Raw genomic sequence first — 18,140 nt, forward strand, 5'->3', positions numbered from 1 at the left:
GAGAGGTAGGGAGAGAGAGAGAGAGAGAGGGAGAGAGAGAGAGAGAGAGAGGGAGGGAGAGAGAGAGAGAGAGGGAGAGAGGATGCTCATTGCTGATCGATCTGCCCTGCCTAGTCTCATGAGAGCATAGGATCCGCGGGGGAAGGGTGAACATACGGTAGGTTGTGATTTCAGCATCAAGGATTTGGGAACGTTGGACCATGATAGGATGCAGCGTGATCTAATCAGACATGTGTGTTCTAAAGCCGTGTTAATGGTTCCACTTTGCAGTGATTGGAATGGAGTTTAGGCTTCTGCCATGGATTACATTGATCGCAGTTGCTTGGTGTGGAAATGCATCACCAACGCCCGACCAATACACAAGACGATTGGTAAGTCCTAATTGACGATGACTACCCAGACATTGTTGATGCTAGATTTGGGTCACTGACTGTCTAGTTGTGGGGTCAAGAAAAGTTAATTCTGCCTATTGAATAATGCTATATAAGTTGTTAAAGTGATGAATCTTACTAGTATATTGTGTCAAGTGGGAATGATGTGGGTTTGGTGCATCATCATTTATCATCAGAACTTCACCAGCTATCTGCCTTAAAAAACCTGTGGGCTCTGAAGTAGGCTTAAACAATACGTTTAACCACAGCTTAACTTTACTAAAATGTCTAGTGTCAAAGAGGTAATTTAATATGAGCCATGCCATATATCTAATTTCCAATTCAGGAATGTTCTTAACTCTTTGAGAGTTTCATGGATTTCTATATAGTTTTTAGACTTCTCTATGGCAGAATGGCGTTTTTGAATGATTTATTGAAAATTCTCTGTTGTGAATGTGTGACAACGAAAGACCTTCAGAGAAAGCTTGGCTTGTCTGCTTCCAGGAAAAAAATGAACTGAGTTGATAAAATGTTTAGTTGTGGTGTTGGAAGCCATTTAAAAGAGCCTGCATTTACACTGGGTAGTGTTTCTAGGACAACAAAAAAAGTTATGACCGGTTGAAGTTTTATTTTCTAAATAACTTTTTTTCTGCTGGGCGTACATAGCCATGCAATATCTCATTTTAAAGGGTGAGTTGTCTAGTTCAATTAAAATAAAATAAAAAGTTTCTCACATGTACCACTGTAGATATTTTGCCATCTATAAATAGCATGGTCAGTCATGATCAATCTGACCTATCCAGCTAAAAGTCCCCCTAGCTCTGAAATGGAACATCATATAAACTCAATTCTTTTTTGGGGTAAAATTAGACATTCTAACGCACATTTTGATATATACCATGTTTACATAGTCTTACCAGTACCGTGTCTATTCATGCATGTATCTCAAAAACCTGTTGTGAAGAAACAGTTTTGATAAAAAACTCATCCAAGGACATTGTTTTGATATGACTTTGTGCCCATGATATGTATCAAAATATAGACTTGAATGTATACTGTATTATAACAAAAAAATTGGGTTCTTACCATCTACCGTTACAGAGTAAATCACAGTTGAAACTCGCTTAGTCAAACCATAAACCTCAGACTAGTGAACAAAATAGCCATGACAGGTCTAACTCATTGTAAAAGCTTGTCTTTTATTTTTTATGACTACTAACATAATACAATTATAATAAATATTACAGAAAATAAATAGGCCTACATACAAAACAGTTGTCCCCAAACTCCCCAGTGTCCCCAAACCACTGCATTCCAGTTGTTCTTGACGGTGTGTGTGTGTGTGTAGGCTAAATTTAAAAAAAAACAACAACTGAAATGAATGAATGCATCCGGTTCAGTGTCGGAGAACTCCATCGCAGTCTTGACTCTTCGTCTTCATCATCATCATCATCATCATCATCATCATCCTCCTCCTCCGATGCCAGTTCTAAATATATAAAAATAAACATTTAGCTGTAGTCAGCCCGGCCAATAGCCAGTTGGGGGGGGGGGGGGGGGACGTAGGCTATCTGACATCATCGTCATCATCATCATCACACGGAGACACACTAAACAATGTACAATCATGATTGTATACAATATACAATGAATGCAATTATCATGCAAGCTCAGACGTCAATGAAACGTCATACAGATCTTATATAATACGCTACTGTTAGCTTCACTCCCCGTCCCCCCTCCGATCCTTGTAGCAACGTCATCATAACCACGCGTTGCTTCAGTAAACGATGCATGTTTGTTCTCCGTCTTTGTAGACAGTAAATAAAAGGAGCGAACATTACTCTAAAGATCAGATCGCCTATAAGGCACGCTACAATATAAAATACTTGTACTGCCATGCGTGCATGCCTGCTACGATACATTTGTACTGCACCAACCAACCGATCCACACCAACCCCCCCCTCCAGCCCTTAGCCAGCACCAATGCACCGACCAACACCATTAGCCAGCACCTTCGGTGCTGGCTAATGGCTGGGGGCCATCGTGGTGAGTCATTCTGGAGTCATGATCTGACTAGTAGTAGTAATTATCCAAGCATCTATTTGTAGCGATCATCTTATGATTTCTGATCACTATAGAAGGGCATTTTCTACAATAAGATTACCTCAAAACATTCCGGGTTGATCGTCTTCTTCAATGGTTTCCCGGTATAGCTCATCGGACGACGATGGGGAGACAATGAAAAAAGGAGGGAGGGAGCAGCGAGTCTCGCTGTAAGCACTGGACCAGGGCTACTCCGCCTGGAGAAGGCGACTGGGACGCGTATGGATCAATACTACTACCACAAAACTCGCTCAAATAAATAGTACTGCTTTCAACGTTTTCTGCTAGAAAATCGCTCGGGCGAGACGGCAAACAGGCAAAACAATGAAAACTATGAAGACTCCCTCTGCCCCCACTGTTTACAGGGGGTGGGACCAGCTTCCAATGGCAACACGTACACGTGTGTCACGTGACACGGGTTTTCTGGGTAATGTAGTTGGAATATAAGCTCAGGAATTTAAACAGCGCTTCGGAGCATATTAATATGTTTAGATTCATCAAAAACTGTGAAGACGCCAATTGGCGTCATTGATCATTTACGGAATTCTGATGAAGACGCCAATTGGCGTCTTTCATCTTCTAAGGGTTAAGTGACAACTCAAACTATTGCATAGATAGTCGAACAATCTTGCATTAAAGTTAAATTGTACTGGTATTTGAAACAAATTGCTGTCAGCAAATTGTCATATTTTAATGACATTATTGTAGGCCTAGATACCCTACCACAAAAACAGTTGATGAATTGAGCCAACGCCTATCCTTTGAACTAAAGATACCTAAAGGTGGGGAGGAACTAGGGAGTCTTTATGTTTCAAAATGAACCGTTGTAACTGATAACTGATATTTGTATTTCTTTTTTTAGAGAGAGGTGTAGGCTACACTATGACTTCACAGAAAGAAAACAAATACATGTGAAATTTATCAATTTAGTTCACAATGTGAACTAAATTGATACATTTCACATGTATTTTTTTTGCATGTGAACTTCACATGCAAATGTCATTAATGCTAAATATGCTTTAAATATAGATGAACGGCCTAGAGCAGGCTGATTGCAATATGCATATTTTCATGGAGCTTTCCTCCGCTTAAAAACACTCAACAAGGATGGATCATAAAATATTGATTGGGGGGAAGGGCTGACGTGATATCTTATTTTTTGTCAAGTTCTGTCTCTGAGTCAATCTGAAGATGATCTGTAATATTCTTTATGTATGCTCCATACTTGCTTAAATAAAAGAGTGAAGGGATGCTGCCACATGGCAAGTGGCTCCATAGCCACACTACCACCGGCGGTATAGGCTGCGAAATAGTTACTACCCTGGGATAATGAGGCTTGTGAATGAACAGACCAGGGAAAAACTGCACCGGAAACACTAACCCCCGACCCCCGCCACCCCCCTGGACATATCTCTAATCTGTGCTCTGAGGAAGCCAGTGTTCCTTGTCCAAAAGCATTCATTGGTATATCAAACACTGAAACACAATTGTAAAAAATAAAAGTAAAAAAGAAGGACTGCATTGTGTAAATCCCCTTTTACTTTTTGGTTTTGTTCCTGAGAAATATGATGACGTACCATAGGTCATGGGTTTAAACCACAATTTTGTGCAGTAAACCCCAGAAAGAGGAAGGAGGTACTACAGCAATAGCGGTGGTTCTCAAAGTGGGGTCCAGGGACCCCCAGGGATTCTTCAGGGGGTCCCAGAGGGTCCCAAGTAAAATTGGTTAATAATATAGCATTAAAAGAAAATCACGTTTATACCTTATTTTATACATACTTGAATCATCCCTTATTGGGGGTCAAAGTAATGTTTGAGACACACCGAGATACATTTAGAACTTATATTTGTGATGTGTATATTGTGTACTGTAGCGTCTCACAGTTTGTCCACTGACCTCCTCGTTCATCCAGGATTGGTTGAGCAGGTATGGCTACCTCCCTCCTCCTGACCCACGCTCAAATAGACTGCAGACCATGGAGGGCATTAAGAAGGCTGTCCGTGACATGCAGAGATTCGGCGGAATCAGGGAAACCGGAGAGCTTGGTAAAGATCACAAATCTTGGGTCTGTAAATATGGTGTATGCCAGGGGTTTCCAAACTGAGGGTTGCCACCCCCAGGGGGGGGTCCTCAAATTATTTTGGAGGGGTCAGATGATTAGCTTAATACTGTACTACATGAAAGGCTTGACTAAAACTGTGCCCTTACAGACGATGACACCGTGAAGCTCATGTCTACGCCCCGGTGCTCTCTGCCAGACATCATCGGGAACGAGCAGGACTTGAGGAAGAGGAGGAGGAGGAAACGATATGCCCTGGCAGGCATTCAGTGGGATAAGAAAGACCTCACATGGAGGTGTGTTTTCTGTCTTACTAGAAGTATATCCCTGCTGACAGACACCATTATGAATCTGACTGTTTCTTATTATTACTGTGTATTACTGATGCACTCATAAAAACAATTTTTCATTCACAACCTAGTATCTACTTATACTATTAACAGGTAAGTAAAGGGAACAAAAGGGGTCTTGTGATCAAAACAATGATTTTAAAATAAATTCAGTAGAGGTAGCGTTATTTTTTTCTTTTGACAAGATGAAAGCCAAACATGGTAAACTTTTTAGAATAGCATTCAGTTTAATTAACAACTTAGCCCTAAGCCAGTATACAGTACTTTCATACAATAAATAGCTAAATTAGCCGATCTACGTTGAATCACGAGTCAAGGTTCATTTTTTTATAGAATGTCATTGGGCAAAGATTTTCAGACAAAACAAATTTGGAATTAATTAATTTCTGGTTCCTAATACCTGTGTAGATTTATTTTAATAATTTGGTGCACATCAGCTCTAACAAAATCTCCAGATCATTAATACACTCTTCGTATGTATAGTGTCCACAAATACCCCTCACCCTCCCTCTCAGCCTCACTGAATCCAAACTTGGTGGACACTATCCTGACTCACGCCTTCAAAGCCTGGAGTGACGCAGCCCCCCTGCACTTCACACAACAGCCTCAGAGTGACAGGGGACGGCCAATCCCTGGAGGGGACATCAGAGTGTCTTTTATCCGTTCGCTGCATGAGGACGGGTACCCTTTTGACGGACGAGGCGGCACGCTAGCCCATGCATTCTTTCCCGGCAGAGACGAAGTAGCAGGCGACACACACTTTGACGACGATGAGATCTGGAGCTATGAAGGTACAGGGTGATTGAAGTCATGGTGAATGGATGGATGGATGACTGGATGGATGGATGACTGGATGAATGAATGATATATGGCTGGGTAAATGGATGGAAGGATATAAATGAATAATTGGACAGATGGAGGGATGAATCAATGGCTACATGAATAGTTTGGTGAACTAGTTTGGTATGAGGACAGATGGAAATATACATCGTTTGACAATGAATCTGACAAGGTGTCAGGGATAACAGCTATTAAAAGTATACAAATAGTATATATCCAAACACAGTAAATCCAGATAAACTTACTGAACAAGAGAGTCGACTAACATTGTTCCATTTCACGCCATCAGGAGAGGACGGTGGCGGCACAGACCTGTTCACAGTGGCAGTGCATGAGTTTGGCCATGCCCTAGGCCTGTCTCACTCCTCCACCGATCCCTCCATCATGAGGCCCTACTACCAGGGACCGGTGAGAAACATTCCCAACTACCGTCTGCCCCTGGACGACGTGCTCGCCATCCAGCAGCTATATGGTGAGTGTCCTACTGAACTGCCTGGGGCTTGTCCCGTTGTGCAAGTGTGTTTAATAATGTGTTGTTGCATCCTGTGTATGCACAGGTGTACTGTATGGCGTTTCATCATATTTGAGTGTGTTTCTTGTGTCTGTACTCTAGTCAGTATGTTAACTAAATGTGTGTAGATTTCCCATTTGGTGAGTAAAATCCACTGGCAGGTAAATGTTTGTATCTGGCCTGATAGCTTTGTGGGAAATTTGCAGGATATTTAGCAGCAGACCTGCGGCAAGTGACATTTCAATGAGGAGCTGCGATGTCGAGTAGGACGAGTAGCTGATGTCCCATACGGTACATCAGTGCCACCAAACTAGGGGGTGTTGTGCAGTTGAAACGAAAGTGAACTTCACAATGCCCTGCTCCCTCCAGGGACTGCCCATAAGTCCAACATCCCAATACTAGTGCTAGGGATAGGGTTAGTAATGGGGTGGACATGGAAGTGGGAGCTTTGCAGGTTGTTAGACTACTTCAAACACTACAATTTAGCGGAACTACTATCTAGACACACCCAAAAGGTGCATTCTCATCAGTGAAACTAAAACAAGATTCATCTCCTGGTATAAACAGCAACCTCCAGGAGTGAACATACATTATTTAGCTGGTCAGTATGTATACGTATGTATGTATGTATGTATGTAGCAAAACAGGTGTTTTTTAAAGCGTTATTACCTTTGGGCCGCAGTCTTTTGGCATGGGTCCCACTCACTGCCATGGCGTCACTGGACCAGCCCAGACAATAGGCCTACTTTCCAACAGCAAACTTTGGACCTTTCAAAAGAGTTTATTATTTTTTTGGTAGAATAAGTACACTAAATACTTAACTAACAAAATGAAAGGGGAAATCTTCTGAACATTAGCTATCTGGAACGGTTTCACGCACTGTTCATAAGGTGAATTCTCCTATCAACTGTGACAGTATTAACCCATTAAAACCAGGAAAGCATCTGTGGCATTTTATGCTTTTGGTATTCAAAAATAGAAGATATACTCATAGTGCAGCACTGTAGATCTGCTATTGTATTTAAATTGTGACAATTTATGCAAATCTTTTAATATAATGTTTTGAGACAGGGGTCCGTGTCCAAATACATATAATGTACCATTATATGTGAACCACTGATATATATATATATATATATATATATATATATATATATAAATATTCCTTAAAACTGTAGTGCATGCGTGCTGCAAAGTGCAGAAGTGCTGTCACATGGTCATATTTCCTGGCATTTAAGACATGGCACACATGCAATCACACGGAGCATGTGTGCAACAACTGCACATGGCAGTTTCCTTCCATATCTTAAGACAGATGAGTATCCTGTCTTTCATATCCTCCGAGCAGGTTTCACATAGCTTTCAAGTATCACAACAACAACGGTTTACATCCAACTGCCTTTTACAGTTAACCCTCTCCTCACTGCTGTGCTCTAGGTGCGAAGGACGGCAGGCCTACATATCCAACGGCAACTGGTGATCCGAATCCGGATCCCCCAAAGTGAGTTGAGCTCTGAAAAAAAACAACTTAAATTACAATGAACCTGTGTGATTTGTTTTAATTGGAACTATGTAAGCATAAACTATGTAGACAATAGACAACAGCCAAGGGGTCTAGTAATAATTTGGCTTCCATGTGGATCTCTGACTTAATGTGGTCAGTCTGCGACATCACTCACCTATGACGTCAGCCATCTCCATATCGGGCAAGGTTTCAGCCTGAGCTGACCACGTTTGAATTCCATTATGAAAAACAGTTCAATTTAAAACAAATACAACATTTATGTGAATAATGTACTTCCTTGGCCTACTGGCCATTCACTCACTCACTCACACACGCACGCACACACATACATTTATAGATCATTCATCCAACTAACCAGTTCTTTTTGTGCTGTAGGTTTGACCCCTCACTCCCGGATCGCTGTGAGGGAGGTTTTGACGCGGTTGCCAATGTCAGGGGAGAAGTCTTCTTTTTTAAGGGTAGGTCAAATAAAATGTGTTAATTGCAAGTGTGGCAGGAGGTTGCCACCCACCATCTCTGTGGATGGGGTTCCTCATGGACACAAGCCAGAGTCATGCCGTCATGACAGAGGAAGGATTTATCTTCTATACAAAAAACATTAAAAAGCAGGCTTTGCCAGAGATCTCTTTTGTCCTTTTCATACATAGAATGATCAATTTTGAATGAAGACACGAAGAACTGCTGTGTGGGTCCATAATTATCAGGAACTGAAACAGGTCCTCTTTGGAGTGTTCAATTGTAGGTTGTAACATTTAGTTCACCCTAGTGAAGGCCCCTGAGCCCAAACATGTTGGTCACCTGCGTTTTTAAACTTTACTAAGTAAGCCATTAGTCTACTTGTCAGCCCATAGAGCCCCATTGTGAACCAGGGCATCTTGAATACCCTAACATTTTATGCTAGAAATTTAGTAGTAGAGTAGAGTAGATGGGTCCCCAGGTATTTTTGCATATTTTGGGCAATTTTCATAATTAGCATACAGGTAATAAGCTTTCATTAGCATAATCACCTATATGGACAATATTTCAGCAACTGATTGGCCGATGTTGACAATATTGGAGTGGTTTTGGGGGTTATTAAGGATGCCGAATCCATTTCTGACATTTACAAATTTCAAAATGGCTGTTTAAACCGGAAATAGCCATATTTTCATTTTGGTTTGATTTATAGGATTTATAGGACACTGAATCCATTGGATTACAAAGATTACTTACAGTAGTTATTTGAAATAACTGAAATAAATAGAACATTTATGAACACATTTATCCACACTTCCACACAGAACATGCAACGTGCATTTAAATTCTGCACATTCACTTTTCCATCCGCAACCTGGCTCCATGGTGAGTGGGTGGGAATTTCACCCATAGCACTCCCCGGATTGTATCCCCGTCTTATGATCTGCATCCAACCCCCGCCGTGCTTTACCCTCTTCTTTGTGTCTGTTGGGCTTTGTTGTGTTATCCACTGATCCAGTATCGTACATCTCATCCAATGACTTGGAGAGATGGTTGTGTTATCCAGGGCTTCAGTGTTGTACATCTCATCCAATGACTTGGAGAGATGGGAGCAGATCTGCTGAAAGACTGGATCCACACGGCGACCTGCTCAGCTTTAGAGATGCCCTTCATGCCGCAGATGATACCCAACTTGAGCGATTATTATGGTGACACAATAGTTGTACTAAAGCCAGCGGCGTTACTAGCGCTATGCAGACAATGCAACTGCGTTGGGGCCCAGAGGCAAGGGGGGCACACGGCCGCCCACCCGTGCCGTCTGTAAAATAAAATGATGAATACATACAGAGATGCAATGACAGTTTAGTTGAACAAAGTTTGGTAGAGCCTGGTGGTGGCTGCTGCTAGCACATACCCGCTGACCAGCCTGCGTCGGGGCCGACTGACGTCTAGTTACGTCGCTGACTAAAGCGTTGAAGGTTTCCGACTCTTGTTGGATTTATCCTCAATGCAAGGGTACATGTATAATGGTCTAACAATCAACAGTGACTGTATCAGCACTTGGCATGAATGGAATGGTTAGCACTAGTCAAATTTGAATACATTGGGGGAGGGGGAAACAAAAAAAACATCCCAGCAATCATGGGTATTATTTCTCAATATACCATGCAAAAAAAATAAAATAAAAAAGATTCACAGTATGGGAATAGGGATATTGTCAATCAGTCATTCACTTCCATTTTTCCTATCCAGGTGTGTACTTTTGGAGGAGAGAGCGAGACGGCTCCTTGGTCTCAGACAATCCAGCTCTGATTAAAAACTTCTGGATGGGCCTCCCACCAGATACCAACAAGATTGATGCTGTCTACGAGAGGAAGAGTGACAGTTGTATCATCTTCTTTATTGGTGAGGATGATGATTAATTTCCATGTGGAAGAGTCTCTCCCTCTCCCTTCCCCCCTCTCTCTCTCTCCTGAATCAAGAGGGGTTTATTTGTTACTTTGGTGGGACATATATTCCGCAAAGTTTGGGCTGATCGGCTGAGTTCAACCTTAAATCTACTACCGTGTGGTTTCAACCACGCACTTCTTAAGCCCTAACCACACAAAAGGGTCAAGACGGTTTTAGCGTTGTCCCTGCGGTGTGATATGTCTTGTTGCACGTTGACCCTAGTGATTCAACGCATGGAATTCAATGGCCAAGGATTAAGACAGTTTTAGCGTTAACTCCTTGCAACTGTTTGGACCCAAGGAGTTACATGGTGACCCTTTGGTGTGGTTAGGGCTTTACATGCACACCAACTAGTTATATAAGCCATAAATTACTTTTCTTGAGACCACCGTGCTTTGACTTCTGGTGCGATATCCACTCCAAATAACATCATGAGAAACAAAGTAAATGTATAATTTTATTTTCTACATAATTACTGAGCTGATAACCGCTGATAACCTCACGATCACGCCTGTGGGGGGATTGCAGACTGGGAGTGGCATGTTATTAGCTCTCAAAAGTCAATATATCTACAGTATGAATAAACAAATACAAAACAATTAAACAAAGCTAACAAAAGTTGCTGAGGACATATAGGCATCACTGCCGCTGGCCATTCATAAATCTGCTTCAGTCGTTAGAATAGAACAACTTCTTTTCCACTGCAAGTCTGCAACAATAAACCAACAAACTATGTGGGTGGGGAGAATGGCCATGCCAAGACGGGGACCTGTGGTTCGACCTCCCGTTAGTTCGAGTTCATGCATCAAGGAGAGGATAATTCAAGCTTGCCTCACAGCTCTGCAATTTGTGAGTTTAGGGTGTTGCAACTCTACAGTAGATTCAGCCCATTATTTCATCATAAGAAAATCTAGTGTTGCAATTGCAAATTGCGGCTATGAAAGGTTGTAGGTTAATTAGTTGTCCTACAATAGATCACAATACATCTGGTTACCCCTCAATACAAATTCATTACATTATGCAAAATATAGGACAAAATACCAAAACCTACCCCCAGTCAATATATGGGGATGGGGTTAAACCAGGAAAGGACCTGGAGGCTCTGGAAGTACAGATGCCATGTCAAAAACCCTCTTAAAAGCCATTCCCCTACGAGCTCCCCCTCAGAAAACATCATACCTGCCAAACTCGGAATATTACTTACTTACTCGGAATATTAAATTACACTAATTAAAATATATTCCCATATAAACAAAATGAATTATCAAAGCATCAACATTTGTTTGAGGTTTTCATACCAAGTACTAGCTAGGCTGTACCTCATGCCTCCAGGTCCCCAACAAACACTCAAATCAGGCTTCTGGCCAAACATGAGGCCTCAAACCTGGACAACACCTTTTATGCACTACCCTTAAAGCGCCAGTGCTACAGTTGTTTAATACAATCAGACTTTTCTGTTTCATGAATGGAGGGTATTGCAACTTAGATGCAGATAACATTTATAGCATCTAAGTTGCTTGCGGCTATAGGGCAAGGGAGTGATCCGACGCAGCGTAGACACAAAAACAGAACAGATCAGGATGCCCATTGCCCAGTCGATATTGCCGTTTGGTTGTATTTATTGAAGTACAGTTAACATTATGGCTCTGTCTATGGTAAGAATTGTTTGTGCTACCTGTGCCTTCCCTAATTATTGCACCTGCCTGTCCCATCTAAAGCCTGCCACCAAGTGTCCAATAATACAACAAAATAACCAACATAATAATAATATGCAAAAATGAATGGCACCCGACCCGTACAGCCAATGTTCTTTCGAACATAAAAAACAGTCCCACAACTCCCATATCCATTAAATGGGTTTCATATACTGTACCTGTTCAATTCATTGGTGTATCTTGAAAAATGAAATTCGGAGTACTGAGAAAAAACACACTACACATCTATCAGGAGACCACAAGGGGGTGCAATTTCCCATAGAAAGGAAGTGTTATTCACTGCTGCTGTTCCCTTTTTCTCATTTGTATTTGTTGATGACATGTATTTTTGTGAAATGTTCATGCTATGTTGATGAATTGAATACATAGATAGGACCACAATGGAAACAAGTTCCCAGGACGTTTTTGTGTTATCCCTTTCGCCACGTACATTTTTGACTAATAATAGTATTCAATCAATCTGAAATCACATTTGTACGACCCTGAAAGCACAGGGATTACAACCTGTCCTCTTCTCTGCTCTGTCCAGGTTCTCAGTACTGGGTGTTCAAAGACACCAAGGCCATGGACGGCTACCCAAGGTCCCTGAATGACTGGGGCATGAAGACCAAGAGCGGGAAGCAAGTGGACAGGGTCGATGCTGCCTTCATCTGGGCCCACAATGGCCATACCTACTTGTTCAGCGGAGGAGAGTACTGGAGGTTTGACGAGAGCCACAGGAGCCAGCGTTTGGCCAAGCAGCCTGAGTCAGACTACCCCCGAGATGTCTCCCGCTGGAAGGGAGTTCCCTCTGACCTGGATGACATCATCAGCTGGGGCACCGGTAAACCCAGAGAGGACATCTAGCTCTAGTCCAGGGGTTCTCAACCCCTCGGGGGATCCCGAAATTATTTTGGGGGGGTCCCCACATTATTATTATTATTTTTTGCAACTGAATGGCTGGGAGTTTGCATTTTGAGTTTGCATAGTACACATAGTGCATGCATAAACTTTCCTTAATGATTATATCTGGTTTCAGTATTTATGTATTGGTGGTGGTGGCATTTTCGGGAGTCCCCAACCAAAAACGTTGAGAACCCCTGCCTTGTCCCCTATGTTGACCCATAAGATAAGACCAAGATCAGAATGAAAATACCATGACATTTTTAAATCACTTTCAACCTGGCATCCCGATTTTGGACATTTTGGACACAACTACCGCCCTATTTCTATTCTTAGTTCCATCTCGAAAGTGATGGAAAAAATAGTCTATGAACAGGTTGAAAAGTATCTTGCCACTAATAAATTATTGTACGAGTTCCAATCTGGCTTCAGAACATCCCACTCCACTGACACATGCCTTCTCTATTTGAGCGACCACATCAAACAAGAGGTGGACGCTGGCAAATACTGCGGCATGGTCATGCTGGACCTCCAAAAGGCTTTTGACACCGTGAACCACTTCATACTGGTTAACAAGCTAAAAGCAATTGGTTTCGATAGCACATCAGTGAGCTGGATGCAATCCTACCTGGAGGGGAGAGAACAGATGGTGGAAGTGAACGGAACACTGTCCTCCCCCCTCCCAGTGAGCTGTGGCGTTCCACAAGGAAGCATACTAGGGCCTCTACTGTTCATAATATATGTAAACGACATGACTTCAGCTTGTGACTGCAACTTGTTCCTGTTCGCAGATGACTCAGCACTGCTGGTCTCGGACAGGGACAAACTGCAGGTTGAAAATGCCCTCAGCTCTGAACTCGGTAGAATCTGCACCTGGCTCGCTGATAACAAACTATCTTTACACCTGGGAAAAACTGAATCCATTCTCTTTGGCTCTAATAGTAATCTCAGCAAGGCAAATGGCTTCTTGGTTAAAGTGGGTGACAATGTTATCACACGTAAAGATGAAATTACCTACCTAGGTTCCATCCTGGAGGCTAATCTTTCCGGTGATAAAATGGCCACCAACGTAATCAAAAAGGTCAACCATAGAACAAGATTCCTTTACAGGATCTCCTCACTGGTCAACAAAAACACCTTGAAGACCTTAACAGGAGCCCTTGTACAGGGTTTCTTTGACTATGCATGCACCTCCTGGTACCACAGCACCTCAAAGGCCCTTAAAACCAGGCTCCAGACTTCCCAAAACAAACTGGTCAGGCTCCTACTTGACCTAGCCCCCCGAACCCACCTCACCCCTGCCCACTTCGACAGGCTGGAATGGCTTAGGGTCGACGACAGAGTACAGCATCTTGCAATGGGTCTGGTCCACAAGATTCGATACACCACCAAGATACCCATGTACCTGTCTAGATACTTCCTTAATGTTAACGAAGTCCACACCCACAACACCAGAGGGAGTGCAACGAACCATGTACAACCCAGATTCGGCACAAACAAGGGACTAAATTGTTTTCGCTCCTATGCCACCAAAATGTGGAACGCCCTACCAACTGTCATTAAGACATGCGAATCCCTTGACTCTTTCAAAACCGCTCTCAAAGGGCACCTACGGACGGCTGCAATTCGAAACTGGCCCCTGTAAAATCGGAATCCCTCAAACACGAACGCAAGGACAACACAAGAGACGGTCGCGGCCACACAGCCAACTCAAGGTATGGCCACTGAGCCAACTTGGGGACCCAACGCAAGGTCAACACAAGAGACGGTCACGGCCACACAGCCAACTCAAGGTACGGCCACGGAGCCGACTTGGGGACCCAACGCAGCTCCTCCAAGGAAAACAAACAAATTAACGGAGCTGAACGTGAATCCCCCCCACCGCCCACCCCTTTTTTTCCCCTCACTGTATATGTTTCTTTTCCCTTTTTACCTCCTTTATGATGAATTCCTGTTCTGTCTATAGAAGTGTCTATTTGTACGTCTCTAAATGTTTTGATGATTTGAACATGGTGGACCCTATTGGAAACAAGTGTAATGCTTAATTGGGTCGTCCACTCACAGTTAACAGCCTTTGTATTGAGTTTGTGCTTGAAATGTACTGTAATTCTGCAAACTGTTAATAAATTCTTCAATCAATCAATCAATTATAGGCAAACATTAAAAGTATAAAATAAGGTTTATTTGGATAACTACTGTCTACATTTCACTGTTATCTATATAATGACATTAACCCTGCTTTTGTTCTCCAGGAGAGACCCACATATTTAAGGACAACTACTATTTGGTGCTGAAAGGAGGTGAAATGGGCGAAGATAATGTCACTCCTAAATCCACAGCCGTGGATTGGCTCTGGTGTCCGGCGCCTGCAACTACCAATGTTCCGGATAAACCTAAATCCAAAGACTGTAGCTGTAGCATCACGGGATCCTCTTCATTTGTCAACAGCAGTTGGCTGCTCCTCTTGTCTGCTCTATGGGCACTTAATGAGTTCATTGGAGAATAACACAAAGACACGTCGACTGTTCTACGTCTCGCCGTGCCTGAGATATTTGCCATTTACCTTGATTGTGACCTTGACCTTTGACCCCCGGAAGTTAATCATATTCGGGACAAGTTTCATGTAAATCCATGTTTTTTAATTTAATTTAAAATGATTTAGCTAACAGACGGACGGACAGACAGACAGGCACACGGACAGGATTAACTATAAATAATACCCTGCCGTGCATTTATGTGGGCAAATTGGGGCAATAATGTATTTGTTACAGTAGCTCTTCGTTGCCACCTTTGTATTAATGTCTATTTCAAGTAGGGTGTGTGTGTGTGTGTGTGTGTGTGTGTGTGTGTGTGTGTGTGTGTGTGTGTGTGTGTGTGTGTGTGTGTGTGTGTGTGTGTGTGTGTGTGTGTGTGTGTGTGTGTGTGTTATTCCACTAGAGGGTGGTGTTGGTTATGGTTGCTGTTAAACAGCCTACTAAAAACCTGATCACCCTATGGGAAGGAAATGCAGTGAACAGCTTCCTGTTCTCTACAGACTGTAGAATTGAATTTCTCCTTTGCGAGAATAAGCATTTAATGACAGTGTGTTTAGGATGATGTATTGAAATTCAACCCTGAAACATAGCACTCATAACTCCCCCGCCTAATGAGAACTTTCAAGACAACCTATATGTTTAAAGCACAAAATGAACATAGAACAGAATCCCATCCCCTTCATGGATTTAAACAAGGGCAACTTAAGCCCGCTTTATTTGCATGCAGGTGTCGTTTACTGAAAATAGATCTAGAAGTACGACACGTGAGCTTGTGGTTTGGCTATTTTCAGTGCGCGACATTGCACACTGAATAAAGTATGGATCTGAAAAACATGTTAATATTAAATCAGATGTATGCGTAGGTGTGGAAGGAATGACATACAGCAAAGAGCCCCAGGTCACATTTGGACACCTGAAGGAAGGACTACTTACTGTATAGCCTTTCTTATGTGGTATGCACTCTTACCAGTTGAGCCACTGGGTCGTCCCACAACCAGGTGCATTTTTACACTTTCACAGAGTTAAATGAACCACTCACATAACAACTCAAGCTCACTGTTGTTATCTGTATAGCTTATACAGAAGTAGATACACTATTTGTCGCCCCGGAGAATAGGGATGTTATGGTTCACGTGGTTAAGTGTATTTTACTGTGCATAATTACAGAAAGTCATATTTTTCCATGCTCTGTGTGGTTCAATTAAACCCCACAAAGCACAGTCCATAATTTAAGACCTCAACACATATTTCAGAATATTTTTTGTGTAATAAAAAATAAATAAATCATATAAAATAAGAAATCATCAGGACACAGCTGATCTCTCTATGAGTTCAGCCAACTTGAGAGTGAAAAGATATATTTTAACTATTGTTTTGCATTACAGTATTCATTAATGTATCTTACATTCAGAGTTTACCGCTTTCTTAAATTAAATCAAAAGCAATCAGGTGCACGTTGCAGGTGAAAGTTATACTTCATATTTTAGTTGAAAATGTCCAACTAAAATTTAGAAAAGATAATTGGTCTCAAATGTCTAGGTTGAGAGAAAACTTAACATTAAAATGTCAAATTATTTACAATATACTGTCTTATCCTGGTCCTTGTCTACTTTTTTTTAATCTTGTCCCTGACACCACTCCACAGCCATCTCAACTTCTGATGAATGTCAAACGTCATACTGTTACGTCCTACTGTAATGTTGGTTTTATGCTCAACAAACCTGTTCAGTGTACTGTACATGCTGTTCATTCTCAAGTGATGTTATCAGTGCCTTATGATCGTAACATTCCTGTTGATCAATATCTGCCCCTATTAGAACCATCCCTTCCAACTGTGCATCATCATTCTCTGCATATTACTGTCTGATTGATTGATTGAAGAATTTATTAACAGTTTGCAGAATTACAGTACATTTCAAGCACAAACTCAATACAAAGGCTGTTAACTGTGAGTGGACGACCCAATTAAGCATTACACTTGTTTCCAACAGGGTCCACCATGTTCAAATCATCAAAACATTTAGAGACGTACAAATAGACACTTCTATAGACAGAACAGGAATTCATCAAAAAGGAGGTAAAAAGGGAAAAGAAATATATACAGTGAGGGGAAAGAAGGGGGGGGGGGCGGGGGGGGGATTCAGATTTTACGGGGGCCAGTTTCGAATTGCAGCCATCCGTAGGTGCCCTTTGAGAGCGGTTTTGAAGGAGTCAAGGGATTCGCATGTCTTAATGACAGTTGGTAGGGCGTTCCACATTTTGGAAATAGAATCTATAGATGGTCACTGTGATGAACATGAACCAAGTAGTCAATGCTACCTGGACTCTCTGAAAATCAAATAAGAGAACTTAGGCAGATGACTTCAAATACAGGATGGTACATCACTATTAACCTGACTCCGCCAGATGGGGCAGCAGAGAGTACACCAACCCAGTGTACTCTCTGCTGCCCCATCTGGCGGAGTCAGGTTACATCACTATAGGATTGCTGGTGAATTGTGAATTCGAATAAAACTGTGACTGAGCCAGTCAGAACTAGAAACATCTCTCATGAAATATATCAAAAGAGTCTGAGCTGATTACCCTTGTGTACTGTAACCTACTGTACATTTAAACAAGAGTACCTCTAATTTGCCATCTTCCCACACTTTATTGACAGCCATGAGTGAAAAAACCCTGAATATACTTTGTTCAATATTAACACTGTTGGCACCACCTCAATCATTTTTAGCACCTATTAATAACTGTCCAATTAATTCATGCCATAAGGGTTTTATCCCTTAGATGCTTTTCAAAGTGCATCAGTGTCCCTTTATTAATCATGGAAGCAGATGTTTGCA

At 42.0% G+C, this 18,140-nt stretch overlaps 1 protein-coding gene and 1 long non-coding RNA gene across 2 annotated transcripts; both read left to right on the forward strand.

Moving 5' to 3' along the window:
* Nucleotides 1–269: 269 nt before the first annotated feature.
* LOC306915445 lies at nt 270–4,827 on the forward strand. The gene is made up of 3 exons (XR_013788824.1): nt 270–371; nt 4,391–4,523; nt 4,689–4,827. It is a non-coding gene; the product is annotated as an uncharacterized lncRNA (long non-coding RNA).
* A 535-nt stretch (nt 4,828–5,362) lies between these two features.
* On the forward strand, nt 5,363–15,694 carry mmp25b (matrix metallopeptidase 25b; the record flags this gene model as incomplete). Its single annotated transcript, XM_079492269.1, has 7 exons — nt 5,363–5,678; nt 6,017–6,199; nt 7,676–7,739; nt 8,139–8,221; nt 9,972–10,124; nt 12,414–12,707; nt 15,019–15,694. The coding sequence occupies 7 exons, from the start codon at nt 5,363–5,365 to the stop codon at nt 15,270–15,272; spliced, it is 1,347 nt and encodes a 448-aa protein (XP_079348395.1). The 3' UTR covers nt 15,273–15,694.
* Nucleotides 15,695–18,140: the final 2,446 nt, after the last annotated feature.

This window comes from Electrona antarctica (genome assembly GCF_951216825.1).
Source record: "Electrona antarctica genome assembly, chromosome: 22".
Classification (NCBI taxonomy): domain Eukaryota; kingdom Metazoa; phylum Chordata; class Actinopteri; order Myctophiformes; family Myctophidae; genus Electrona; species Electrona antarctica.